This window comes from Crocuta crocuta, unplaced genomic scaffold (assembly GCF_008692635.1).
Source record: "Crocuta crocuta isolate KB4526 unplaced genomic scaffold, BGI_CrCroc_1.0 scaffold348, whole genome shotgun sequence".
Taxonomy (NCBI): domain Eukaryota; kingdom Metazoa; phylum Chordata; class Mammalia; order Carnivora; family Hyaenidae; genus Crocuta; species Crocuta crocuta.
This window is the reverse complement of record NW_027529573.1, coordinates 1,153,929-1,181,639: the sequence shown is the minus strand read 5'-3', so window position 1 is coordinate 1,181,639 and position 27,711 is coordinate 1,153,929. Positions and strand designations below refer to the sequence as shown.

The 27,711-nt window shown below is 40.2% G+C and overlaps 1 protein-coding gene and 1 pseudogene across 6 annotated transcripts in view; one reads left to right on the top strand and one right to left on the bottom strand.

Moving 5' to 3' along the window:
* The window catches only part of SFI1 (SFI1 centrin binding protein), a 101,756-nt gene that overhangs the window by 1,504 nt on the left and 72,541 nt on the right, over positions 1-27,711 (top strand). For 5 of the 6 annotated variants that reach the window (XM_077761552.1, XM_077761555.1, XM_077761550.1 and 2 more), the window contains exons 2-4: positions 7,598-7,718; positions 19,024-19,197; positions 21,068-21,139. In XM_077761552.1, coding sequence (XP_077617678.1) covers positions 7,696-7,718; positions 19,024-19,197; positions 21,068-21,139 — 269 coding nt within the window. In that variant the 5' untranslated portion in view covers positions 7,598-7,695. Of the gene's footprint in view, positions 1-1,801; positions 1,838-7,597; positions 7,719-19,023; positions 19,198-21,067; positions 21,140-27,711 lie in introns of those variants that run through there. The other variant, XM_077761551.1, reaches the window with a different exon arrangement.
* On the bottom strand, positions 13,561-13,906 carry LOC144229468 (small ribosomal subunit protein uS10 pseudogene; annotated as a pseudogene).

Below are 27,711 nucleotides of genomic sequence, written 5' to 3'. Positions count from 1 at the left end.
TTGCACCTAAAGTATTGACTGTTATTTGTGGAAGATAAGTGCTTAGCTCAGTTTTCCTTCCATCATGTCGCCAGTGTAGTTATGTGTTAATTTAGTGTTAAATTAATGGTCGGGCACTTGGGGGTGGCTCAATTAGTTAAGTATCTGACTCTTGGTTTTGGGTTTAGGTCTGATCTCATGGTTCAGGAGCTTGACCCCACATCAGGTTCTGCACTGATGGTGAGGAGACGGCTTGGGTTTCTCTCTCTCCTTCTCTTTCTGCCCTTCCCCTCCTGTATGTGTGTGTGCCCGCGCGCGCGTGCTTGCTCAGGGCGCTCTCTTTCTCTCTCTCTCGATAAATAAACAACAAAAATTAAAAAAAAAAAAGGTCAGGGGTCTTTAACATTTCATGGCTAAATCAAATAGAGTACTGCAACTCTTCTTTCTTGTACATCCGATTCTTTTTCCTGAGAATTAATAATTATCTTATTTTCTTATTTGCCTGGTATTACATACACAGATCACTAATTTTTTTTTCCTGTATACTTCAGCATTTCTCATATACCTATCAGTAATTTTCTGCAAAATTACTCTAAAAACAGTCCATTTCCTCTTTTTCTTGGCTCCTCTGCTCTAATCTGAACTGGTGGCTCTGTGCCTGCTGTACTCAGTTCTAATCCCGAGACTTCTTTTCACATCTATCCCGGGATTTGCTTCTTTTTGCTATTTGTAGTGAATTCACTGTTGCCTGTATTTCTGTTTGTTTGTTGTTTTAAATATTTTTATTTATTTCTAGGAGAGAGAGAGAGAGCGTGAGCAGGGGAGGGTCAGAGAGAGAGGGAGACACAGACTCCGAAATAGGCTCCAGGCTCTGAGCTGGCAGTCAGCACAGAGCCCGACGCGGGGCTCGAACCCACGAACTGCGAGATCATGACCTAAGCGAAGGTCGGACGCTTAACCGACTAAGCCACCCAGGCGCCCCTGTATTTCTGTTTTTTAACCTTAATTTGCTTCCTTGGTTTTTTGGATACATTTTCCTCTAATAACTGCTACTTCTACTTCCTCCTCCTCTTTTTCTTCCTTAAACAGCAATTCACTGATTGAAATGTTCAGTGGTTTTTTTCAATATAGTAAGTTATGCAACCATCACCATACTCAATTTTAGAACATGTTCACCACCCAAAAAAGAAACCCTTATCTGTTAGTAGTAATTCCCCATTTCCCTTCAATCCTCCCAGCCTAGAGAACCAGGTATTTAGTTTATAACTCTTATAGACTTATCTGTTCTGGACATTTCATGTGAGTGGAATTGTATGATTATTATGGGTCTTTGTAATTGGCTTCTTTCACTTAGCACGTTTTATTTAGCATGCAACCATATTTTAATATGTAACAGTACTGTTTCTTTTTATGATTGCATAATATTTCATGGTATGGTTATACCATATTTTTGTTTGCCCATCCATCAGTTGGTGGACATTTGGGCTTTCACTTTCTTGGTTATTATTTTTTTTTCGCTATTATTAATAATGTCACTGTGAACATTCATGTACAAGTTTTTGTATAGACATTTGTTTTGAGTTCTTTGGCTATGTACATAGGAATGGAACTGCTGGATCAAATGATAACTCTATTTTTCTTTTAGAGGAACTGCCGGTTTTCCAAAGTGGCTTGTACCATTTTATATTATCACCATCAGTGTATGAGGGTTTCACTTTCTCTACATCCTCACCAACACTTATTATCTTTTTGTCTTTTTATTTTGAAGTTTATTTAAGTAATCTCTACACCCATCACAGGGCTTGAACTCAGGACCCTGAGATCAAGAGTCATTGCTCCCTCCAGCTGAGCCGTCCAGGTGCCTAATCTTTGTCTTTTTGATTACACCCATCTTAATGGTTATCTCATTGTGATTTGATTTGCATTTTCCTGATGGCTAATAAGATGTAATGTGCTTATTGGCCATTTATGTATTTTCTTTGGAGAACTATCTGTTCATATCCTTTGTCCATTTTTTAAATTGGGTTGTCTTTTTATTGAATTGTAGGAATTTTTAAAAATATAAGCTAGATGTGTCTCTTAGATTTACAAGTATTTTCTCCCATTCAGTGGGTGTTCTTTTCACTTTCTTGATGGTCTCCTTTGAAACACAACTGTTTTTAATTTTGACAATGTCTACTTTTCCTGTAACTTCTCAAGAACCAGGTAGCTTAAGCTTTTTCTCCTTGCATGTGGTAAAAAGTGTTTTGATCTACTCTGACATTTAGCTTCAGTGCAGGACCTTTCATCTGAGGATTTATTCTTCAGTTTTAAGAGACTTTCTTCTTCTTCCTCTTTCATTCTCTCATATCTCTCTGGAATACCTGCTACTTGCATATCTGATCCCCTGGATTGAGCCTCTGATTTTCTGAATTCTTTTTCTCTTGTCATTTCTCCCTCCCTTTCTCTTTCTGCGACATTTCTTTCTTTCTTTCTTTCTTTCTTTCTTTCTTTCTTTCTTTCTTNTGAGTGGGGGAGGGGCAGAGAGAGAGGGAGACCCAGAATCTGAGGCAGGCTCCAGGCTCTGAGTTGTCAGCACAGAGAAGGATGCTGGGCTTGAATTCATGAATGCAAGTTCATGACCTGAGCCAAAGTTGGATCCTTAACCAACTGAACCATCTATAGGTGTCCCTATTTCTTTCTTTCTTTCTTTCTTTCTTTCTTTCTTTCTTTCTTTCTTTCTTTCTTTCTTTCTTTCTTTCTTTTAAAGTTTTATTTATTTCTGAGAGAGAGAGAGAGAGTGTGTGTGTGAGAAGGAGAGGGTCAGAGAGAGAGGGAGACACAGAATCTGAAACAGGCTCCAGGCTCTGAGCTGGCAGTCAGCACAGAGCCCACCGCGGGGTTCGAGCCCACTAACCATGAGATCATGACCTGAGCCGAAGTCGGACGCTTAACCAACTGAGCCACCCAGGTGCCCCTTGGGACATTTCTTCAATGCTATCAGCCACTTTCTAATGTTTTAGCTTTCCTCTTTCTTGTTCTTCTTTTGTTTTCTTTTAAATAATCCTTATTTTATTCAATGGGTTATATTCTATAATATGTACTCTTTTGTTCTTGAGGATATTAACTATGAGTTGTCTTCTTTTGTTATTGGTTTTGTTTTTCTTCTTTTCCCCATATTGTCTTTGTTTCCTCCAGAATTTTAAGAAACATTTTATTATGAAAATTTTCAAGTACATATAGTGTGTACCCATTACTCAGTTTCAAAAATTATTAACTTATGAACTATCTTGTTTCATTTATACCTCTGCCCACTGTGTCCTCACTGGCTTAATTTCATTTAATTTTCACCTTGAAATAATTTCAGCCTTACCAAAAAATCCAGAGAACTCCGCCATATACCTTTATCCACGTTTACTACTTTCCCTCCCATTTTAAAAAGTCTTTTCATGATGGTTGCAAGATGGGGGTTTTCCAACCCTACACCTTCTTCCACATTTCTCAGTGGGCATTCTGTGTATGGCTGAGCTCTCCCTTCTCCCACATGTATCTGTCTTCATTTATTTTCAGCCTTGACTCATGGATAGCAATTTTATTGGTTTTATTACTCTCCTTAACAGTTTTGGTGCGCAAATTTATCCTATCTTATCTGTAATTTTTTTTGGTATATTCTGTAAAAGATGAGGTGCCATTTCAAAAAAACATGTTTTAGTATAGAAAAAGTTTAGGGATACCTGGGTGGCTCAGACACTTAAATATCTGACTTTGGCTTAGGTTATGATCTTATGGTTTGTGAGTTGAACTCTCAGCTGTCAGCACAGAGCCCACTTCAAATCTTCTGTTCCCCGCTCTCTCTGCCCCTCCCCTGCTCACGTGTTCTCTCTCTCAAAAATAAACACTAAGAAAAATAATAAGTTTAAATATCCCTGATTGTTTCTTGTGGTGTTTTTGTTGTTGTTGTTATTTATTTTCTTTTTTTTTAAGTAGGCTTCATGGCCAGTGTGGAGCCCAAAGTCAGGCTTGAACTCATGACTCTGAGTTTGAGACCCGAGCTGAATCAAGAGTTGGATGCTTAACCAACTGAGCCACCCAGGTGCTTCTAAAGTTTACTAATTTATTTTTAGTACTCTTGACACCCAGAATGGGCCTTGGACTCATGACCCCAAGATCAAGAGTCACACGCTCTTCCAATTGAGCCAGCCTGTTTCATGTTTTTTGTTTGACAGTTGGTTTGTTGTTAGATTGTTAAAATAAAGATCCAAAATTGAAGTCCATATGTTGCATTTGGTTGCTGTGCATCTTAAGTGTCTTTTTTTTTTTTTTAATTTTTAAACTAATCTCTACGCCCAATGTGGGGCTCAAACTCACAACCCAAGATCGAGTCACATGCTCCCCTGACTGAGCCAGGCAGGTGCCCCTTTAGTGTCTTTTAATGTATAAGTTTCCCCCTCTTTCCTTTGCTGTTCATTTATTGAAGGAACTGGTTGTTAGTCCTCTGAAGTTTCCTATATCATTGATTTTGTAGATTGCAAAATCATTTTTACTCCCTCTATTTTTTTGTTTAATAAGTTGGTACTTCGTTGTAGATGAGGCTTGGTATTTAGATTCAAATTTTTGGTAGGAATACATCACAGGTTGTGGCACTTCCTCAGATTCCTTTGTTTTTGTCTCTTATTGGAGGTCACACTCACATGCCCTGTGATTCTTGACTCTCTATTCATACTTAAGTGTCAGCAACTGAGAAATGAATTGAAGCTCCTAGTGTTAGCCTGCGTTTTCACTGAGGGAGGTGGGCACAAATATGAGAATTTTGAGGGCTGTGTTCATTCTTAGCATCTTCTGTGAAGAATCTTCTGATATTCTGACTGGGAGGTACCAGTCTATCTGCCAGCATTCTGGAAGCAGTGTGGAGAAAGAGCTGAATACCCTGCCTGGCAGGGGTTGGGAGGAGAGCAGGGGCCCCAAACGCCCACCATATAGACTTTTCATTCAGTCCTCTCATTCGTAGCCTGTAGCTACAATTTGGGGAGCCATTCCTTGTTCCTTCTAAACTCTTCTGGGATTCTGTGGGCTTGCTTCTTTTTAGTATCCCACACTGTATGTTAGGCCAGTTAATTTTCCTCCTCTTACTTAATTGCAAAGATTTGTGGAAATCTTTTCTGTGATCTCTTCTCCTATCTCTTAGACCTTAGAGTTTATACCCTTTTGTCCTTTACTGTCATCTCAGGACTTCAATAGATAGGTTTAATGGGGCACCCACACCTGCTAATCTTGTTTTTCTTGCATTGTCTTTTGTATTTGGTTATTTGTATATCAACCCAGGAGCAAGTTCATATTCATACATATGCTCACTGGGATCTGTCTGGGTCTTTCTAGTATTTATATATTTCATCTGTCAGGTTCCAGACATTGTTTTAGATACTGGAGATCTAGTAGTAAGAAGGTCAGATATGGCTTCTGTTTTCATGGAATTTATATTCTAGTAGGGAAAGCAGATAGTGAAGTATTTGGAATGTTGGCACAGAATGTATAACAAAAGGGAATCTTTGACCACAGATAACATTCCATGAAATTATTATAACAAGACATACCCAAGGCAATGACCCATTTATTATAGCAATATTTAGCCAAAAATCCCTATTTGATTATCCTTTAATTTATAGAAATAGTCACTAATGGTGACCTTTGTTACTTGGAATGTGATACTGGAAAGATTAGGAGGACAAATTTGATGTCAGTAAGGACTATTTGTTGTGTACAGATTAACTCTCTGGCTAATTCCTTGTCTGTCATTGAAATATATGACCTTGATTATAAAGGGTGTTTTTATTCTTTTAGGATGAATGTCTTATAAATGCCTCACAATTACTTGACATAGGACAAGTCCGCCCTATTACCTTTCCTCCACCATGTACTTAAATCTTTTTTTTTTAATTTTTTAAGGTTTTTATTTATTATTTTTTTAAATGATTTTTTTAAATGTTTTATTTTTTTCTAGGAGAGAGAGAGAGGGACAGCATGAGCAGGGGAGGGTCAGAGAGAGAGGGAGTCACAGACTCTGAAACAGGCTCCAGGCTCTGAGCTGGCAGTCAGCACAGAGCCTGACGCAGGGCTCGAACCCACGAACCGCGAGATCATGACCTAAGCGAAAGTCGGACACTTAACCGACTAAGCCACCCAGGCGCCCCCCCATATACTTAAATCTTACTCCTTGGTCTTACTACTTGAATTAGTTTCCAAAGGCTGCTGTGACAAAATGGTATACGCAGCATGGCTTAAAAACAATAGAAATATATTGTCATTGGAAGCCAGAAATCTGAAATCAAGATGTCAACAGGGCTATCCTCTTTCTGAAGGCTCTGGAAGAGGGTCTGTTGTATGTGCTTCTCTTAGCTTCTGGTGTTGCCAGAAGCCCTTGGTGTTCCTTGGCTTTTGGACACATCATTTCAGTCTCTGCTTTCATCATCACATGCTGCTCTCCCTGTGTGTCTGTCTTCACATGGCATTCTCCTTTCTGTGTGTATCTGCCCCTGTGTCTCATCTCTTTTATTTAAGGTGCCACTCATTGGATTAAGGGCCCAGCTTATTCCAGTGTGATCTCATCTTAATTACATCTGCAAAGTTTCTGTTTCCAAATCAGGTCACATTCATAGGTACTAGAGGTTGGGACTATAGCATATCTTTGGGGAGGACACAATCCAACCCACAACATTGCTGTTCTCTGCATTTAGAAATAAATAGGGGGCGCCTGGGTGGCTTAGTCTGTTGAGTGACCAACTTTGGCTCAGGTCATTATCTTGCAGTTTGTGAGTTCAAGCCCCTCATCAGCTCTATGCTGACAGCTCAGAACCTGGAGCCTGCTTCGGATTCTGCCTCCGTCTCTTTTTGCCTCTCCCCTGCACTTGCACTCTCTCTTTATCTCTCTCTCAACTATAAATAAACGTTAAAGAAAAAAAAGAAATAAATAAAAATGATATTTAGTTTGTAATGAATATAACTGGTAGAAATTATCACCAATGAAAATGGAAACTATACACAGTAATTTACTATTGACCAAAAACTGCCCAGACATTCTTATAGGTAACATTGACCATCAAAGAAATTAATGTAGGCAAAAAATAAGAAATCTTGTCTTCTACTGGTGTTCTTATGAAGGGAAGTTGAAGGTCTTGTAGCATCACGTAGACAGAAAGAGCCAGGTATAGCCTTTTTTTTTTTTTTTTTTAATGTGTATTTATTTAAAGAGAGAAAGCAAGCATGAGTTGGGAGGAGCAGAGAGAGAGGGTGAGAGAATCCCACACAGGCTCTGCACTGACAGCATGGAGCTTGACACAGGGCTTGATCTCAGGAACCATGAGATCATGACCTGAGCTGAAATCAAGAGTCGGACACTTAACTGGCTGGGTGACCCAGGTGTACTGCCAGTTATAGCCTTTTCGTGTCATTTTTCTCTCCTACCAGTTTCCTTTCTTATAACTTTTCAAAAATGCAAGTAAAAAATTTTCAGAGACTTGCCATGTTCATCTGGTGTTGAGTTAAGGAAGGTCAGGAGATTAGAAGCTGGCATGTAGCTGTTCAGAAATGTGGCTGCTAACAGGCTTCAGATAATTTACTCTCCTTTCCCTTCTTTTTCTTATAGTTAAAAAGGAAGATAAGGCTTTGATTCATGAAGAATCTGCTAAGAAGCATATCTCAAGCCGCTGGTCGAATTTCCATCCAAAAGGAAGTAAGCAAAGAATGCAGAGGAAAGTGGACTCCAGGTGAGTGATAAGACTTGACGAAAAAAGATAAGTGAAATAATGGCCCATATAAAAACCTGTAAACATTTTGTGAATTAAAATAATAAATAATAAATAAATAGTTTTTCCCCTAAATCATGAGTGGTGAAAAAGGAACTTCGAGTAAGGATTTTTTTTGTCGTTTTGGGTTTCTTCTCTAGAATGTAGAGTATAATGCACATTTCATACCTTACGTTACAGTTCAAAACCATTTTGAGTGCATGAAAATATCCATCATTAAAATTTTGATTTTGAGGGGCGCCTGGGTGGCTCAGTTGGTTAAGCCCCTGGCTTCGGCTCAGGTCATAATCTCGCAGTTGGTGAGTTCGAGCCCCACATCGGGCTCTGTGCTGACAGCTCAGATCCTGCAGCCTGCTTCAGATTCTGTCTCCTGTCTCTGTCCTTCCCCTGCTCACAGTTTGTCTCTCTGTCTCTCAAAAGTAAATAAACTTAAAAAAAATTAAAAGAAAATAAAATTTTGATTAAAAGAAAATAAAAGTGCTTTATTGAATTCAGTTGTAGACTGACGTGTATATAAAATGCTGTGGAAGTAGTGACAGCCTCGAGCTACTGGCAGCTGCTAATACCTTTTTTTTTGTTTTTTAATGTTTTTTATTTACCTTTGAAGGTCAGAGAGAGACAACGCAAGCAAGGGCAGGTCAGAGAGACACACACAGAATGTGAAATGGGCTCCAGGCTCTGAGCTAGCTGTCAGCATGGAGCCCGACGCGGGGCTCGAACCCACAAACTGTGAGATTATGACCTGAGCTGAAGTCGGACACTTAACCGACTGAGCCACCCAGGCGCCCCACTAATAGCTTTTGTAATGTTTTATGATCTCTGAAATTGCTTGGAAAATCATCAGTGAGCCAGTGGTGAAAGTAATTATGTAATGGTCAGAAGGAGACCCAAACCCAGGACCCAGATGTTCAGGCCCTTGGCAGTGGAGGCATAGGCCTGGACCCCAAAATCACCCACCGTCTTCTGGTCCTTAGACTTCATATAGCAGGTGAATGCCCTGAAGCCCAGGCAGCACAAGTTCATGAAGATTGTGTTGAACAGGGACCAGATAATATGGTTGGGCACCTGTGTCTTGCTGTGGATCACGGTAATTGCCACGGGACTTGAGGTCTGGGCACCCTGAGTACAGCCGCTGTATGTTCCATTTTGAACATCTCCTATGTTGTGGAGACACTGGTGTGGGTGCCGGGGAAGAAGGGCTGGGAATTGCCGTCCATGGTGCGAGACAGAGTAGCTGTGGTCTGGATGCCGGATGGTGCTCTGGGTCCTCCCTTTCCCCAGGAGTTTTGATTTCTCTAAAAATTCCTTTTTTTGGTGTTTGGGAATCCCGAGGTTTGAAGTTGTAACATCAAGACTCACTGGCTGTTGTATCTTTCTCCTGCTGTTGATCATGGTTGCTTATAGCCTACACTAAGTTTCTTTTGATTACAAATAGCAGATCCAGTTTTGGCTAACTTTGACAAAAGGAAGGAATTTACAAGAAAGACTGCGGTTTACTAGCCATGCTGAGCCACCCAGGGGCCCCTCCTTTATAATTCTTTTAATTTATGAGACATCAGTGGTAATGCCCTCTCTTACATTCCTACCCCTAGTGATCTATATCTTCTCTCCTTTTTTTTTTTTTCCCTAGCTAAAGGCTGGTCAGTTTTGTTGAAGGACTATTACTGTTATACTTTCTTCCTTAAGCTAATTTGAATTGGGTTCTTACTGCTTATAGCCAACAATGCTAACTAACCTGTAGAAATTTTTTTATTGAATCTACTAGGCCTTGGTGGCAAGGCAGAAGCCAGGGTATAGTGGCTATTCAGGGACCTATTCTGCACTTGTTTGGACCCTTCCTCTGAATGGTGCCATTTTGGTATTTCAGCCTCCAAAGCCTGTTCAATCTGTGTCTCAGCTCAAAATTCAGTCCTGGGAGAATGAGTCTGGTTGGTCCAGTGTGACTCGGGTTTCTCCTCCTGCTCTAATCCACTGGGATTTGATGGAGGGTCACAAGAGATCCAGCACAGCTGCTGAGGTCCACCCCTGCTGATCCCACGGAAAAGGGACCCTTGAATATGGAATCAGCACCCTGCCCAAGTTTACCATATGATCTGTAGAGTACTCTGCAGACCTGCCTTATTTCATCCTCTGAAGCAAGTTAACCACGGCTTAAAATAAAGTTCTGTGATCTCTGACTCTGGTTTAGTTTCCCTCATTACTATACTGCTTTAGATGTGGGACCTTGAGAGGGGAATATGTTTGCTTTAAAAAAAAAAAAAAACTGTTAGATATAACACAGATGCAGAAAGGTGCATAAAATGTTAATTATATTATTTTTAAATAAACATGTAATCACTACCCTCCCACCCCAGGTAAAGAAATAACATATTGTCAAAACCTCAGAAGTCACTTTTACGTATCCTTTCCTAATCACACCCGCTCCTTCTTCCCTAGAGTAAACTGCTGTCCTACCTTAATAGTAATCACTTTCTCAAATTTCTTTATATTTTTACCAGTTATGTATGCATTACTGAACAATGTAGTTTAGTTTGGCCTCTGCCTTTATATAAGTGAAATCATATTGTATGTATTCTTTGGTGTCTTGATTTTTTTTCTCTCAAGGTTTTTATTTTTTTAATGTTTATTTTGAGAGAGTGAGCACGAGCAGGGGAGAGGCAGAGAGAGATTCCCAAGCAGGCAGAGCCTGGTGTGGGGCTCAAACTCACAAACTGTGACCTGAGCTGAAATCCAGTCAGATGCTTAACTGACTGAGCCACCCACCCAAGTGCCTCTCTCTCAAGGTTTCAAGATTCTTTCATGTTATTGTCTATAGTTGTAGTTTGCTCATTTTTCTTGCTCTATAATACCACATTATAAGAATATTCCACAATTTATCCATTCTCTTGATGGGCATTTGGGCTGTTTCCAGGTTTTGAATGTGATGAACACTTTCATATGCATAGTTTGGCACACAGTGATTCTCAAGTTTGAGCCTGCATCAGAATGCCCTGGTGGGCTTGGTAAACAGGATTGCTGGTTTCTACTATCCAGTTTCTGATTTAGTACATCTAGAGTCATGCTCAATTTGTATTTCAGGTAAGTTCTCAGTTGATGCTAATACTGTTGGTTCAGGAATCACACTTTGATAACCATTATTTTCAGTATATTATTGGGAGTAGGTTGCTGGATCAAATGATAAGAGAATCTTCCATTTTGCTGGGTAATGGCTTTCTAAATTGGTTGTACCAGTTTGTATTCTCACTGGCCATGTTTGGGTTTGTTATCCTACATCTCACCAACACTGTGCTTTGTGGTGAAAGTGTAGTTATAGCTCACTGTGCTTTATATTTCCTGTTGCTATTTCTGTTGCTATTGAGGACCTGTTTTGGGGGGTCTGTATCTTCTCCCTCTTTGTGGCTCACTTTTCACTCTGGTATCTTTTGATGAATTAGTGTTTTAAACTTAATTTAGTAAAAATGATCAGTCTTTTTTTAACATTTTTTTATTTATTTCAGAGAGAGAGAGACAGCATGAGCAAGGGAGGGTCAGAGAGAGAGGGAGATACAGAGTCTGAAACAGGCTCCAGGCTCTGAGCTAGCTGTCAGCACAGAGCCCAATGTGGGACTTGAACCCATGAACCGTGAGATCATGACCTGAGCCGAAGTTGGACGCTTTACCAACTGAGCCACCCAGGCGCCCCGATCAGTCTTTTTTTATATAATATCTTTTCTGTCCTGTTTCAAGGGATCTTTTCCTTTCCTGAGGTCATGAAGATATTCTGTAGTGCCTTCACTGCTTTATTATTTTGCCTTTCACACTTCTTTCTCTAGATCATTTGAAAGTGATTTTTATGTGTCGTGAGTTTCATCTTTTTTTTTTCCATGTAGATATCTAGTTTTGCCAGCACAGCTTACTGGAAAGACTTCTCTGCATCCTCACCTTTATTGTTAATCGAGGGTCCCTTTAAGCTAAGGTCTGTTTTTGAGCTTCTTCTTTGTGCCTGAGGTTGATTTGTCCCTGCTATATTAGCTTTACAGTAAAGCCTGAGACTTAAATTTAAGGTCTCACCTAGCTTTTTTTTTTTTTTTTTTTGGAGAGAGAGAGAGCATGCATGAGGAAAGGAGGAGCAAAGGAAGAGAGAAAATCCTAAGCTCTCTACACTGGGTGTGGAGCCTGATGCGAGGGTCAATCTCAGGCTGACTGAGATNTTTAAGTTTATATATTTATTTTTGAGAGAGAGTAAGCAGGGGAGGTGCAGAGAGAAGGAGAGAGAATCCCAAGCAGGCTCCACACTGTGTCAGCACAGAGCCTGACATGGGGTTCAAACTTAAAAACCATGAGCTCATGACCTAAATTGGATGCTTAACTGACAGCCACCAAAAAAAATGCCCTGAGCCTTTTTTATTTTTCAGTTTTTTTAAATGTTTGTTTATTTTTGAGAGAGAGGGAGCATGCATATGCGGGGGATGGGCAGAAAGAGAGGGGAGACAGAGGATCAGAAGTGGGCTCTGCACTGACAGCAGAGAGCCCCATGCAGGGCTTGAACTCATGAACCATGAGATCATGACCTAAGCCAAAGTCAAATGTTTAACTGACTGAGCCACCCAGGTGCCCTCCTAACCTAGTATTTTTAAAAGAATTTTAAAAGAAATTTAAGCTATTCTTGATCTTTGCAATTCTATATAAGCTTCAGAATCAACTTGTCAAGTCTTTTCCCCTTCACACAAAACAAAAACTATTGGGGTTTTAATTGGGAACACTTTGAAGATACAGATCAGATTGGGAAAAATAATTGTATTTGGTGAGTCCTAAAATTTTCCCTGTAGGAATGTTTACAACCTTTTTTTTCCACCCCCCAGTCATCACTACACCCAACATGGGGTTTAAACTCATAACCCCGAGATCAAGAGTTGTGTGCTCTACCAGCTGAGCCACCCAGGTGCCCCAAATATTTACAACAAACTTTGTCAGATTTACTTCTGTACTTGGTGTTTATGGTTTGAAAACAATATGTAAACATAGTTTTATTTATAGATTTACTCTAACAACTTTCAAATATGCAATATAGTATTACTAACTATAGTCACCATACTGTACATTATATCCCCATGACTTATTTATTTTATAACTAGCAGTTTGTAGCTTTTGACTCTCTCCACCTGTTTTGACCACCCACCCCTGCTTCTGGCAACCACCAGTCTGTTCTCTGTGAACTTGGTGTTTTGTTTTGTTTTAAGATTCCACATATAAGTGAAAACATATGGCATTTGTCTTTCTCTATGTGACTTGTTTCACTTAGCACAATGCCCTTAAGGCCACTGACGTTGTTGCAAATGGCAGGATTTCATTATTTTATTTATTTATTTTTAATGTTTTTATTTATTTTTGAGAGCGAGAGTGAAAGAGAGCATGAGCAGGGGAGGAGCAGAGAGAGAAGGTGACACAGAATCTGAAGCAGGCTCGAGACTCTGAACTGTCAGCACAGAGCCCGATGCAGGGCTCGAACCTATGAACCGTGAGATCATGACCGGAGCTGAAGTTGGACGCTTAACCAACTGAACCACCCAGGCACCCCAGGATTTCATTATTTTTTATGACTGAAGAATATTGTATATGTTATTGCCACATTTTCTTTAGTCATTTACCTGCCAGTGAACACTTAAATTGCTTCTGTATCTTGGCTATTGTAAATAATGCCATAGGGAACATGGAGTTGTGTATATCTTTTAAAGTTACTTCAGATAAATCCTCAGAAGTGGAATTGCTAGATCATATGGTAGGTCTATTTTTTTTTAACTGATAATTTATTAAAAAGGTTGATTTAGGCATCTGCAGTGATGACTTCGACCTCAACTCCTAGCTCAGTACTGATGGAAGTTATCTGTTTAACAACCTCAGGATCGTGCAAATCAATGAGTCGCTTGTGGATCCTCATATGAAAATGATCCTAAGTCTTAGAACCTTTACCGCAAGGAGTATCTCTTGTAGTGATTCGAGAGTCTTGGTAGGCATTTGAACTGGTCCTTTCACTTTTCCTTTGTGCCTCTGATCAAGTCAGCACATACCTCCTCCAAAGATTTTATGTTGCGGCTGGTTAGAGTAATTGTAATTTGGTTAATTGCCACCTCTGGTTCCATGGTTGTCTTCCTGGTGTCTTTAAAAGCCATGGCTGCAGTGCAGCTTCCTGACCAACTTGTTCCTCAACAAGACAAACAGTGGTGAGTCAGGAGCAGTGTAAAATTTTTTGAGGAACCTCCATATTGTTTTCCACAGTGGCCACATGACTTTGCATTTCCACTAATAGTGTACGAGGGTTTTGTTTTCTCCACCTCCTCACCAACAGTTATTATTATATTTTTGATATAACCATTCTCACAGGTGTGAGGTGGTATCTCATTGTGGGGTTTTTCAAAGTGTATTTATTTAGAGAGAAAGTGTGCATGAGTGAGCATGGGGGAAGGGCGGAGAGAGAGTCCCAAGAAGGCTCTGCACTGAGAGCAGTCTCCGCAGTTAGTGCAGAGCCTGACATGGGTCTCGAATTCACAGCTCTCCGATCATGACCTGAGATGAAATTAAGAGTCAATCACTTAACATACTTAGCCATCCAGGCACCCCTCATTGTGGTATTGATATGCATTACCCTGATGATTAGGGATATTGAGCATCTTTTCATGTACCTGTCCACCATTTGTATGCCTTTTTTGGACGCATGTCAATTCAGATTCTCTGCCTGTCACAGACTGTGAGTCTGGAGTTCTTGCTTGTCCAGCAAGAGAGTGGATGCAAAATTGAATATGAGAGAGGCTAATATCTGGGAGGAGACAAGAGCCCAGAATGGGGATTTTGTCTCTATTTATTGAGCTCTCATGATCTTAGACATGTGGCAAATGTGAAGAAAACAATCAGGTAGTAGTCATTAACTTGAGTTTGTAAGAAGCAAAGGGCCTGGGGGCAAGTGGTGTTTGTGATCAGAGCACAATAGTATATTGGTGACAGATGGAAAGTAGTTTCCTATAAGGAGTTACTCATGACCCTATTATAATATCTTGCTAACTAATCTTGGGCACTTTTGCCCTGTGGCAGAGCTTTCTGCCCTAAACTTCTTAAACACATTTATGTAAGTATAAGGAATTTTTGAACCTATTTTCCCACATCTGCCCATTTGTAAGTTGGATTGTTTTTTTGTTATTGAGTTGTAAGAGTTCTTTATGTATTTTGGATATTAACCCCTTATCAGATATGATTTGCAGATTTTTTTCATTCAGTAGATTGCTTTTGCATTTTGATTAAAAACCTTATGCACAGCAAAGGAAATAGTTTGATTTAGTCCCATGTGTTGATTTTTGCTTTTGTTGTCAAATCCAAAAAATCATTGAGACCAATGTCAAGGAGCTTACCATTTATGTTTTCTTCTAGGAGTTTTATGGTTCCATGTCTTACGTTCAAGTCTTGAGTTAATTTTTTATATGGTGTAAGATAGTGGTCCAGCTTTATTCTTTTGCATGTAGCTGTCCAGTTTTCCCAATATCATTTATTAAAAAAAAAAAACTGTCCGGGGCGCCTGGGTGGCTTNAATAAAAAAAAAAATTAAAAAAAAATAAACATTTAAAAAAATAAATAAATAAATAAATAAATAATAAATTAAAAAAAACTGTCCATTTCCCTACTGTATATATTCTTGGTTCCTTTGTCATAAATTAATTGACTATACCAGCATAAGTTTATTTCTAGGCCCTCTATTCTGTTTCATTGATCTATATGTTTGTTTTTATGCCAATGCTCTACTATTTTGATAACTATAGCTTTGTAATATAGTTTGAAATTAGGGACCATGGGGTCTCTAGCTTTGTTCTTTTCTCTCGGAATTGCTTTGACTCTTCAAGGTCTTTCTTGGTTCCATACAAATTTTAGGATTATTTGTTCTATTTCTGTGAAAAATGCCACTGGAATTTTCATAAGGATTGCATTAAATCTGTAGATGCCTTTGGGAAGTACGGATATTTTAACAATGTTAATTCTTCTTACCCAAGTCACTGAAGGTTTGAGTTGACTTTATAGAATGCATAGCAAGTAACAAGAATCCACTGTATATATGTTTTTGATTTTGACTTTGTATCAAATAGTATTGCCTGGACTCTTAGAAATTTTAGTAACATGGCTGTAGATTCTTTTGGGTTTTCTACATGCATAAATCATGTCATATGCAAAATGGCACTTTATTGCTCCCCCCTCTAATCTTTATAACTATAGTTTCCCTTTTTTGCCTTAGTCTGCGAGTCAGGACCTCCAGTACAATGTTGTATGTAAGTGGTATTGGTCTCACTTGTCATGTTCATAATCTCAAAGGGAAGGCTGTCCGTGTTTCACCTTAAGTATGGTATCTGCATAAGTTTTTCTTAGATAGCCCTTATCAGACTAAGGCTAGTTTAAGACTTTTTGTCATGAATGGACATTGAATATTTTTTAATTAACTGTGTTTTCTGCATCTATTGAAATGACTGTATGATTGTCTTTTCTTTTTTAAATGTTTGTTTATATTGAAAGATAGAATGTGTGCAAGCAGTGGAGGGGCAGAGACAGGGGGAGGTCCCAAGCAGGCTCTGTGCTGTCACCACAGAGCCTGACACTAGGCTCGAACTCACAAACCATGAGCCACGAGATCATGACCTGAGCTGAAACCAAGAGGAGGATGCCTAACCAACTGAGCCACCCAAGCGCCCCTATATGATTGTCTTAGTGGTTGATTTTCCTTTTTTTTTTTTTAAGGTTTTATTTTTAAGCAATCTCTGCACCCAGAGTGGGGCTTGACCTCCCAACCCCGAGATCAAGAGTTGTACACTCCACCCACTGAGCTAGCCAGGCTCCCCTTCATGGTTGAATTTTCTAACATTAATTTAGCTTCCCTTTCTGGAATTAATCCCATCTTGTGTTATATTATCCTTTTTCTATGTTGCTGATTTCAGTTAGCTGCTATTTTGGTTATATTTTTACATATGTATTCATTAGTGAGATTGATATAAATTTTTCATTTTTCAAATGTCCTTGTTAGGTTTTGTGTTAAGGTTATGGCTAGTCTCCTAAAACCACCTAATTTTATATAGATTTAGGAGGGGTAGTGTTCGTTTAAAAAAAAAAAAGTTCTTAGAATAGTTTATGTGAAATTGGAGTGAATTTTTCTTTAAATTTTGGTAGAATTTGACAGCAAGATCATCTAGGCCTGGAGCTTTCTTTGTGGGAAGGTTTTTATTACTGTTTCTTTATATTTTAATTTTTGTTTATTTTTGGGAGAGAGAGAGAGACAGTGTGAGCAGGGGAGGATCAAAGAGAGCCAGAGACACAGAATTGGAAGCAGGCTCCAGGCTCTGAGCTGTCAGCACAGAACCCAGTGTGGGGCTTGAAGTCACAAACCGTGAAATCATGACGTACGCCAAAGTCGGACACTAAACCACCTGAGCCACCCAGGCACCCCTATTACTGTTTATTTTTGTTAATGGTTATTGGACTGTTCACATTTTATACTTCTTCTTGTGTAGTTTTGATAAGTTGTATTTTTGTAGCTGTTTATCCATTTTACCTGCATCTTCAAATTTATTTGTATCAAGCTGTTTACAAATATATTCTTAGGATCAGTAATGATGTTTCCTTTTTCCTACTAATACTGGTTTCTTTGGCTTTTTCTCTCTCTTCTTGACCAGTTTCATTGACTGTTTGTCAATTTCATTAGGGTTTTTAAAGAACGAACTTCTTTTTGATTTTCTCTATTTTTGTTTTCCATCCATGCAAAAAAGAATATTGCAGGCCAGAGACTGCTATCCTTAGAAAGTCCTGCTTGTGGGGGCCTGGGTGGCTCAGTCATTTAAGCCTCTGACTCTTGATCTCAGCTTGGGTCATGATCTCAGGGTTTTGAGTTCAAGTCCTATATTTAAAAACGGGGGGAGGGGGGTTTGCCTGGGTGGCTCAGTCAGTTGGGTGTCTGACTTTGGCTCAGGTTATGATCTCACAGTTCATGGGTTTGAGCCTGGTATAGGGCCTGTGCTGACAGCTCAGAGCCTGGAGCCTGTTTTGGATTCTGTGTCTCCCTCTCTCTCTGTCTCTTCCCTGCGCACGTGTGCTCGCTTGCTCTCCCTCTCTCTCTCTCTCAGAAATAAATAAAAAAACATTAAAAAAAAAAAAAGGGATGCCTGGGTGGCTCAGTCAACTGAGGGTCTGACTTCCACTTAGGTCATGATCTCGCAGTGCAGGAGTTCAAGCCTCACATCATGCTCCCCGCTGTCAGCGTGGAGCCTGCTTCGGATCCACTGTCTCCCTGTCTGTGCTCTTTCTCTGTCAAAAAAATATAAACATTAAAAAAAAAGAAAAAAAAGAAAAGAAAAGAATGTCCTGCTTACAAGGTTGACCCCTGACTAGTGTCTAGAAATTTAGATTTGAGGAGGGTTCTTACCATTCCCCAACTGCTAAGGGTAGTTAACTGTGCCTTAACTGTTTGTGCAAACAACATAGTATATGCTGAATACTTGCTCTCCTTCTAGGAGTCTAGAATTTTGATACATGATAGGCAGAAGGTGCCTTTAAGACCAGCTCCCAGTAAAAACTTTGGGCATTGAGTGTCTAAAAAGTTTCCCTGGTAAACAACACTTCACACACGTTCCCACAATTTGATGCTGGAGAAATTAAAAGTATCCTATGTGACTGCCCTTGGGAGAGGACTCTTAGAAGCATGCACTTGATTTCTAGCAGCCTTTGCCCCATTCCCCTTTTTTCTGATTTTGCTTTGTGTCCTCTTGCTGTAATCATAGTCATGAGTATAACTATATGCTAAGTACTGAGTCCTTCTATTGTTTTAATGTTTATTTTTTGAAGGAGAGAGAGAGACCATGAGTGGAGGGGAAAGCCAGAGAGAGAGAGAGGGAGACAGAATCCGAAGCAGGCTCCAGGCTCCGAGCTGTCAGCACAGAGCCTGACGTGGGTCTTGAACTCACATACTGAGAGATCATGACCTGAGCTGAAGTCAGATGCTTAACGGACTGAGCTACTCAGGTGCCCCCTCTGAGTCCTCCTTTCTAATCATCACTGAACCTAGGGTAGCCTTGGGGATGTTTGACACATCATTGTGAATGGCAGGTATTTCTATCTGAGATTGGGCTACTTATTGTCCTTAACACATATTTATCAGTCTGTCTCATTGAATTTATCTCTTTAATTTCACTTGTGCATTAAAAGATCTTTGCATCACATATGGAGATAATTTGATTCTCTCTTTTCCCCATTACTCCTCAAATTTAAGGTCTTTTAGGAATGGTGCAGTTAAGAAACCTTATCCTCTGAAGATACTGGCCAACAAGAAGTCTTCTGCCTTCTCTGGGATCTGGAGAGAGCTACCTAGTGCTGGTCATCCAGTGCAGTATCATGTCTCACGTGGTTGGACCCGAAGGAACCGGTTACGAGAATTGCGTATCAGGTGAGCTTGCAAGTGGTCACCTGCCTGCAATGATGTTTCCGTTGTTCTCCCTTCTTGGTTAAAATGAGGGGATGATTCTTCTTTTCCTATCTCAGTTATTTGGGTGGGGACCTTGCCTCCTCTTTGTCGCTGAGGACATTTAGGAATCTGCAGACTTAAAATCTGTCATTCTGTGTTTTCATTCACATTCTCTAGTTGTGCCCCACAATGTGATAAGCTATAAGGAGTCTTCCAGAAAAAGTCTAAATGTAGTCTGAGAAAAATTATCATTTCCCACTACTCTTGATTAGGTCTATCAAAGGCATTCATTTATTCATTTAAAAATTTATCAGGCCTTCTCTTCCTTGGTGCTGCCTGTGGAGGTGACAGCCATTTCCTGCTGGCATCATGGCTGCCTTCAGACCTCTGGTAAAGCCCAAGATCATTAAAAAGAAGTCACCAGTCAGACCAGTATGTCAAAATTAAGTTCAACTGGCAGAAACCCAGAGTCATTGACAATAGGGTGTGCAGAAGATTCAAGGGCCAGATCTTGATATCCAGCATTGGTTATAAGAGCAACAAGAAACAAAGCAGTGCTGCCCAGTTGCTCTTGAAGTTCCTAGTCCACAATGTCAAGGAGCTTGAAGTGCTGCTGCTGTATAGTAATCTTACTGTGCAGAGATTGTTCACAATATCTTCTCCAAGAACTGCAAAGCCACTGCGGAAAGAGCAGCCCAGCTGGCCATCAGAGTCACCAATCCCAATGCCAGGCTCTGCAGCGAAAAAAATGAATAGAGAGCTTATGTGCACATTGTATTTGGATTAATAAAGCCATAAAACTACAAAAAAAATTATCAGTTGCCTATTTAGCCAGGTGGTGAGCTCAATGCTGAGAATACTAGGTGAATAAGACATTCCTGGTCCATGACCTCATGAAAGCTTAAAATCACACGGGCTTGACAAACTGTTAAACAAGTCACAACAGAGCCTGGTAAGTGCTATAAGACAGAGAATGTGGCACTGCAGAGCCACGTGGCTATAAAAGTCCCACTGGTGTAGCCAGCAGGAACTTCCCAGAGGAAGTGGGGTTTAAGTCAAGTCCTAAAGGATAATGTAAGAATAAGCTAGATAAAGGGCAGAAGGAAAAAGAATGTTCCAAGCTGAACCTGGAGACTAACTGGCCAAGACATGCCCACTTTTTTGTGTGTGTACCAGGCACTGTGCTAGGTACTTGGGATGCCATAAGACATGGTCTCTGCTCTCAGGGGCTCATGGTGCAGAGGGAACAACAGGCACCCTGTAAGCCCATTACTGTGATTTGGTATCATAACATTACATTATACTAAGGGTTGAAACAATTTTGAGGGTATAAAGCTACTCACTATGTTTGGGTTAGGGAAGGTCTAGGAAGGCTTCACATAGGAGCAAGCATTGACGATGAGCCTTGAGAGGTAAGTGGGCTTTTGCTAGGTATTGTAGGCGATAAGAATAATATGAATAAAAGTATTGTCATTTACTTCCTTTTCCTCAACTCTGAAGTCTTTACTGACAAAATATATTGAAAGTATTTTTTTAAAAATAATCTGTTTGGGACTTCTGGCTGGCTTAGTAGATAGAGCATGCAACTCTTGATCTCAGGGTTGTGAGTTTGAGCCCCACAGTGGGGCTTAAAACTTAAAAAAAAAAAACAAAAAAAAACTGCTTGATCTTGGCTTTATAAGTCTGTCCCATCCTATGCTCTATTTGATACAGGATCAGCTATGATTCACCTTTTTACGCATGCTAGCATCTCTCCCCATGGGACCTTAGTTTCCTTCTACTTTCCAGAAAATTAATAACATAAGTCAAATAGAGTTTTAAAATGTGTATATCCTTTCTTTGCTTCTTTCAGATGCATCGCCAGAAAGTTTTTATATTTGTGGATTCGAGTAACTTTTGGAAGAGTATTTCCCTCTAAAGCCAGGTAGTATTAGCTCCGAACACCACACTTCTCTGAGTTTGTTCTAGGTTTTGTTTTGTATTAACCCCACATGTAACCTTTGTTATGGCATGTGGTACATTTTTCTCCTGCTCCCCTCCAGCATCCAGCAGGCATATAGTATAATGGTGACCTAACACACAGTAGTTTGACTGAATGAGTGTATGAAGCAATCAGAAGTAAACTAAGCAAGATAGCTAAGACCCTCTGTTAAAAATGTATTCTGAGTATTTGCCCAGAAGTAAGCAGGTTCCTTCAGGGCATTAGTGAGACTGATCATATTATTAGGATCTAGGGCAGAACCTAGCGGAAATTTTGGCATTGGCAAGGGGAGTGAAATTTTAGTCAAGAGAACGTCCCTGTGCCACAGCTTCACTCTTGTATGGGCCGCTGCCCCCTGCTGTGGGTTTTGGTTAAAATTGCTTTAGCTGCAGTACCCAGAATAGATTGCTAGGGGGAGCCACCAGCATCAGGGACACAGTGTAGGATGTATTTCAGAGGAAGAATTGGCAGCCATTGAGATGTAGGCATTTTTTTAAAAAACTGAAATGTTGTGGGTTCTTAACCCCCTACCCTTCCCTTATTACAACCACTTGTTTCATTTTTCTTACATTATGACTTTACTAATCTGAAACATCATCCAAATCTGTTGATTCAAACTCTTTTAAGCTTGGCTTGTGGGTGTGCTCTGAAATCTTTTCCTTGTATGCCCTCTGGGGGTCTGTCTGTTCCCACGTCCTTTGTGTACCTTTACCAGTGAAGCTCCCAGTATGGCCAAAGTCCATCCCAGCTGCAGATGTTATAGTTCACCTCTGCTTTTCCTTCTTTTGGAACCTTGGCCCTGTCCATTTCACTCCCTTGGTAGCTTTATTGTCAGTGCCTTCAAATAAAGTTGGTGTTTATTTTAATTCAGTTGAGTATTTTATTTATTCCTCCCCCCCGCCCCGTAGTTAGCTTAGAAGTTTTATATTCTTTCTATCTAAAAGAATATAACATATATCTTTATCAGAGTCTAATATTAATTGGTCCTTTTGTCCTCTTCCCAAACAACGCAAAGTCTTTAGAATACTTTAACTGTGACTGTTCCCCTCTGCACCTACATGCCCTTATTGTAGGGCATTTTAATTCAGTTTACATTTTAAAATCTGCAAAACATTATTATTCTTGTTCTATACAGCTAATATTCATTTAGATTTATCCACGTATTGACCCTTCCTATTCTTCCCCACCCTCACTGCATCTCCAGGTTTTCATCTCTGATTATTTTCTTACTATCATTGAAACATCCCTGAGCATTTGCTTTAGAATAGATCTGCTTGTGATGAAGTCTCTCAGATTTTGTCTAAAAATGTTTTATTTCACTTTCATTTTTGAAGGATATTTCATTCTATAGAGATATCTAGGTTGCCAGTCCCGCCCCCCGCCCCCAGCATTTTGAAGATATTTCATTGTCTTATGGCTTCCATCTGTAAGTTGTTAGTCTAATTATTGCAGTTGTGAAGATTCATTATCTTATTTTTGAAGTTTTAATATGATATGGGTAGGTGTGGATTCATTTTCTTAAAGTCTTAGCTCATTTTGACATAATAGGTTACAGGCTATTTGGTTTTTTTGCTTTGTTTTGTGGACACATCTTTCTGGCATACTTTCTTTGTCCAAAGCCACGTTATTCTCCTTTTTCTTTTTTCATACAATCACTTTACATGGTATTTGACCTCAAATACTTTGTTGCTCTTTTTTTTTTTTTTTTTTAATTTTTAACGTTTATTTTTGAGACAGAGAGAGAGAAGGAGAGAAGGAGGGAGGAGAGCCAGAAAGGGGGAGACAGGATCAGAAGCAGGCTCAACGCAATGAACACAGAGTTGTACGCTTAACCAACCGAGCCACTCAGGCGCAGCTGTTGCTCATTTTTATGTGGAATTAATCTCTCTGAATTTTTAGAGCAAGGCAAGGTCAGTTAACTGATTTCACAAAGCTCCCACTTCTGTCTTATTTGTAGTATTTAAAAAAAACCATGGTGTCTTGTTCTCTGGGATATCCTGATTCTGTTCTCCTAAAATACTTGGTCTGCTCCTCTTTCCTCTTCTCTCTTGTCCCTCTCTTGCTCATTTTCTATTCTACTTCCAGCAGCTTTTTCTCAGTATGAAGCTGTTGTGCCCTAATCGCAAGACCCAGAGACCTCTAAGGAGCTGACACCAGTGCAAATACAAAAGGGTCTTTATTACAGGCTCGAGCAGGGGCTCATCTGCCTACCGGTGTCATGGCAGCAAGATGAAGCCAAGAACAATAATGATAGGATTTTTAAGGAGTAAAGGATGGTGGTGGTACAGTACATGTAGCATCATCACATAAACACCAATTAAAATTGTACAGCACCCCTGGTAACAGCTTTGACCATTCAGTATCTGTGAGGTGTTCATTNTTTTTTTTTTTGATTAGCTGAACTGAAGGTGGTCTGAGGATGGCTTTAGCCTTGAACAGTCTGAGGCTTTTCCTGGAACTGGGACTGGGGCTACATGCAGCCAGAGGTTGCTCTTAATGGAGGACTTAATTTTTGGCTCTTCAAAGCTGTCGTAAAAGGGAGCTTGGCATGTCGGTTCTGAAACTATAGGTGCTAGACTGCTTCAGCTGTTTCAGTCCTTTCTGCATGAGCCCTGATAATGGAGGGGGGAAAGCGCCTCTCAGGTTCAGCTGCTAGTCTCAAATTGGGCTTCTGCACTTTGCAGTGACTACTTATTGGCTGGAGATTTTCCCATTCTCCGCCTCCTTAGATGCCACCCTCATTGCTCTTTCTTCTTCCTGTAGAAATATTAACACTATGCAGGTCTTTTGACTATGGATGGTTTGTCCTGCTTGTATTTTGGATTTATGGTGATACCTTGTCACCTGGTTTTGTTGTAACAGATACATGAATTTTTGGTTTTGCCTCATAGTTGCTGTGTGTGTTTTACGGGGATTCAGAGACTAGAAAACTATGTTGCCCCTTCCACTATCTTCACCAAATTCTTTTCCTACTTAATTTCACTTTACTTAATATTTGACCCATATTTAACTAGAAACCTTTTTTTTTTTTTAAGTATATTCCAAATACTCGGAAATGCTGATTATATCAGTTAGAAATACATTTGGGGTACCTGGGTGGCTCAGTCTGTTAAACATCAGACTTCGGCTCAGGTCATGATCTCCTGGTTCATGAGTTCAGACCCTGCGTCAGGCTCTGTGTTAACAGCTCAGAGCATGGAGACTGCTTCGGATTCTGTGTCTCCCTTTCTGTCTGCCCCTCCCTCTGTTGTGTCCGATTCGTGAATCCCCTGAGACCCCCAAGGAGCCGACACCGATGCAAGTACAAAAGGGTCTTTATTACAAGCTCGAGCAGGGGCTGACCCGCCTACCGGTGTAGTGGCAGAAGGTGAAGCCCCGAACAATAGTGAGCAGGGTTTTTAAGCAGTAAGGGACGGGGGTGTTACAGTGCACACATTGTACATATGGCATCGTCACATAAGCACCAATTACAATTGTACAGCAGCACCCATGGTAACAGCTTTGACCATTCAGTATCTGTGAGGTGTTCATTACATTTGGTGAGACCCAATCATGACTTTTGAGAATCCTTTCAAAATGACCAATTATGAGGTGAGTTCAATGGGCCCACGTGGGGTTCAGGCAAGCGGTGAGAAATTGGCTAGTTTGTACAGAATAACTGTCTACAGTTCCCAGCCTTGACTCAGACCACAGGAATGTTTTTTGATTAGCTGATCTGAGTGCGGTCCGAGGATGGCTTTAGCCTTGAGCAATCTGAGGAACTAGGGCTATGTGCAGCACGAGGTTGCTCTTAATGGAGGTCTTAATTTCAAAATGACATTACTTGGGCTCTTCACCTCCACTCATGCTCAGTCCCTCCCTCCCTCTCTCAAAATAAATAAATAAATAAACATTATAAAAATAAATGCATTTAACTCTAAGAGAAAGTCTGACAATGGCTTTAACAGATTGGGATTTGTTTTTTCTTATAAGCAGTCTGGAGGATGGTGTTGGTTTAGCTGTTCAGTGATGCCATCAAAGACTCAGGTTTTTAGTACCTTTCAAGTTCACCATTCTTAACATATTGGCCCTTTGTTCTCAGAGATGACACTGCATAATTGCAAAAGGACTGTTCTATTTTACACAGGAAAGAGTAGGGGAAGGGTGTTGTCAGCTAGATCTGTCTCTTACTCAGGAAAACAAAACTTTCCTGAAAGCCCTCAGCTGCATTCTGTTTCTGCCTCATTGGCCAGAGCTATGTCAGTGGCTACCTTTTGCTACAAAGCAGGCTGGGAAAGAAACCTTTCCAGCCTCTGCAGTTGGATGCCTGTGAGGAAGCAAAGGCTGGATTCTGGTGTTAGGTTAGCCAGTGACAGATGTTGGCCATACTGTTTTGAAATGATCACATTATACTCTTTACTTTCTTTGCTCTTGAGTAATAGCAGGGTATGGAGGAAAGAATACTGTACTAGAATTTGGGAGACCCAAATTTTGGTCTTAGCCCAGACCCCTAGGGGACAAGTTCTGGCTCTGGGCCATAGTTTCTCGAATTGTAAAAAGAGAGAGTGAGAATACTAATTGTTGTCTAAGCATCTACCAGAGTTAGTATTCTGATACTGTGTTTCCATTGACTTAGAAATTTGTGATGGGGCGGGTTTTTTCAAGTTGTAATCTCTCTTTAAATCAAGTGGGTTGTGGGGCGCCTGTGTGGCTTGGTCGGTTGAGCGTCTGACTTTCGCTTAGGTCGTGATCTCACGGTTCGTGGGTTCGAGCCCCGCGTCGGGCTCTGTGCTGACTGCCAGCTCAGAGCCTGGAGCCTGTTTCAGTCTGTGACTCCCTCTCTCTCTGACCCTCCCCTGTTCACGCTGTCTCTCTCTCTCTCTCTCTCTCTCTCTCTCTCCTAGAAATAAAATAAAAATTTTAAAAAATAAATAAATAAATCAAGTGGGTTGTTATTTTGGGGAAAATTGGACATACTGATCTTTGCTTTTTTTGTTGTTGTTTTGGTCTTTTCCCATGTTATTTATTCCTCACTTTTAGGAGTATTAGAGGAGAACTTTATCATACGAGTTATGCATACATGTCCATATATAAGGTAGTCATAAATACGAGGTAATTATTTTTCTGGAGAGGAGATCTGAACAAAAACTTTTAGCTAACTTGGGAACTAGGTAAAATGGTCTTGTCTATTTATAGTATTTATTTATTTTCTAAGCTTATTTATTTATTTTGAGCGAGAACAAGTGGGCAAGGGGCAGAGAGAGAGGGAGAGAGAGAATCCTAAGCAGGCTCTGCAGTGTCAGTATGGAGCCCGACATGGGGCTTGAACTCACGAGCTGTGAGATCATGACCTGAGCTGAAACCAAAAGCTGGATGCTTAACCAACTGAGCCATCTAGGTGTCCCTGTAGTATTTATTTTTATTTACAGTATTTCATCAATATTTCTTCCTCATTCTTTACTAATAACCTTCCTATTTTCTTGATAGAAATAACAGAAGAGACTTGCACAAACTACCTCCACCTCATCCACCCAACTCCCCACCAGCATCTATCACCATGCAACCTGCTTTCCCTACTGTTAAGCCGGTGACCTGTTCTTGCTCTCATCTGCAGCAAAATTTTTGGTTTCTGCATTCGGTTACCTTTTTACCTACTCAAGGCCATCGCCCTAGCAATTTTTTTTTCTCTTTTCTGCATTATCATTTTCACTCTCTACTGGATCATTTGCACCAGCATATAATGCCCTTTATTTCTCTCATCCTGAAGAAAGTAAAATCTCTCTGATTGTAGGTCCTCCTGCAGCTAGCACTCTGTATCTTTGCTTCCCTTTACATCAACTCCCCTGGCCAGACTCGGTGTCTCCAATGTGTCTTATAATCTCTCTTAAATCCATCCCACTAGGCTTTAGATTCTATTCCTCCACCAAAACTATATTTGTTAAGGTCATTGCATTTGCCAAAATTAGTGGTAAATTTTGAAATTTCCTCTTACATGGCCTATCAGGAAGCGCAAGACGGTCTGTCATTCTCTTCTCTGAGAGGCCCTTTCTTCTTGCACCTTCCAGGTTACCATCGTCTCATGGCTTCACTTCTCCCTCTTTGACTGCTCCATTTTTCTTTTGTGGGTTCCTCCTCACCTAAATACCCTACGCCACATCTTTGTCCTTCTGTGTACCTCACAATTGTGATAATCTCATCAACTCTCAAGATGATTCCCAAATATATACACCCCACCCAAACCTCTCCCTTGTCCAGACTGCTATGTACATGACAGTTCCACTATGTATCTAATAGATGTCACAACTTAACTATGTCCAAACCTGAAATCTAGAGCATCCCAACAAACCTCTCTGCTGAGCCTTCTTCCTCTCTGTTAATGGAAACTCCCATTATTTCCAGGGACTCGGATCAGAAACCTGGGAGTCACCTTTGACATCTCTCTCTCATACCTAGTTTACAATGCCAAATGCCCAAATTGTGTTGACACAACTTTCAAAATATATTTAGACTCCACCTTTCTTCAGCACCTCTAGTTG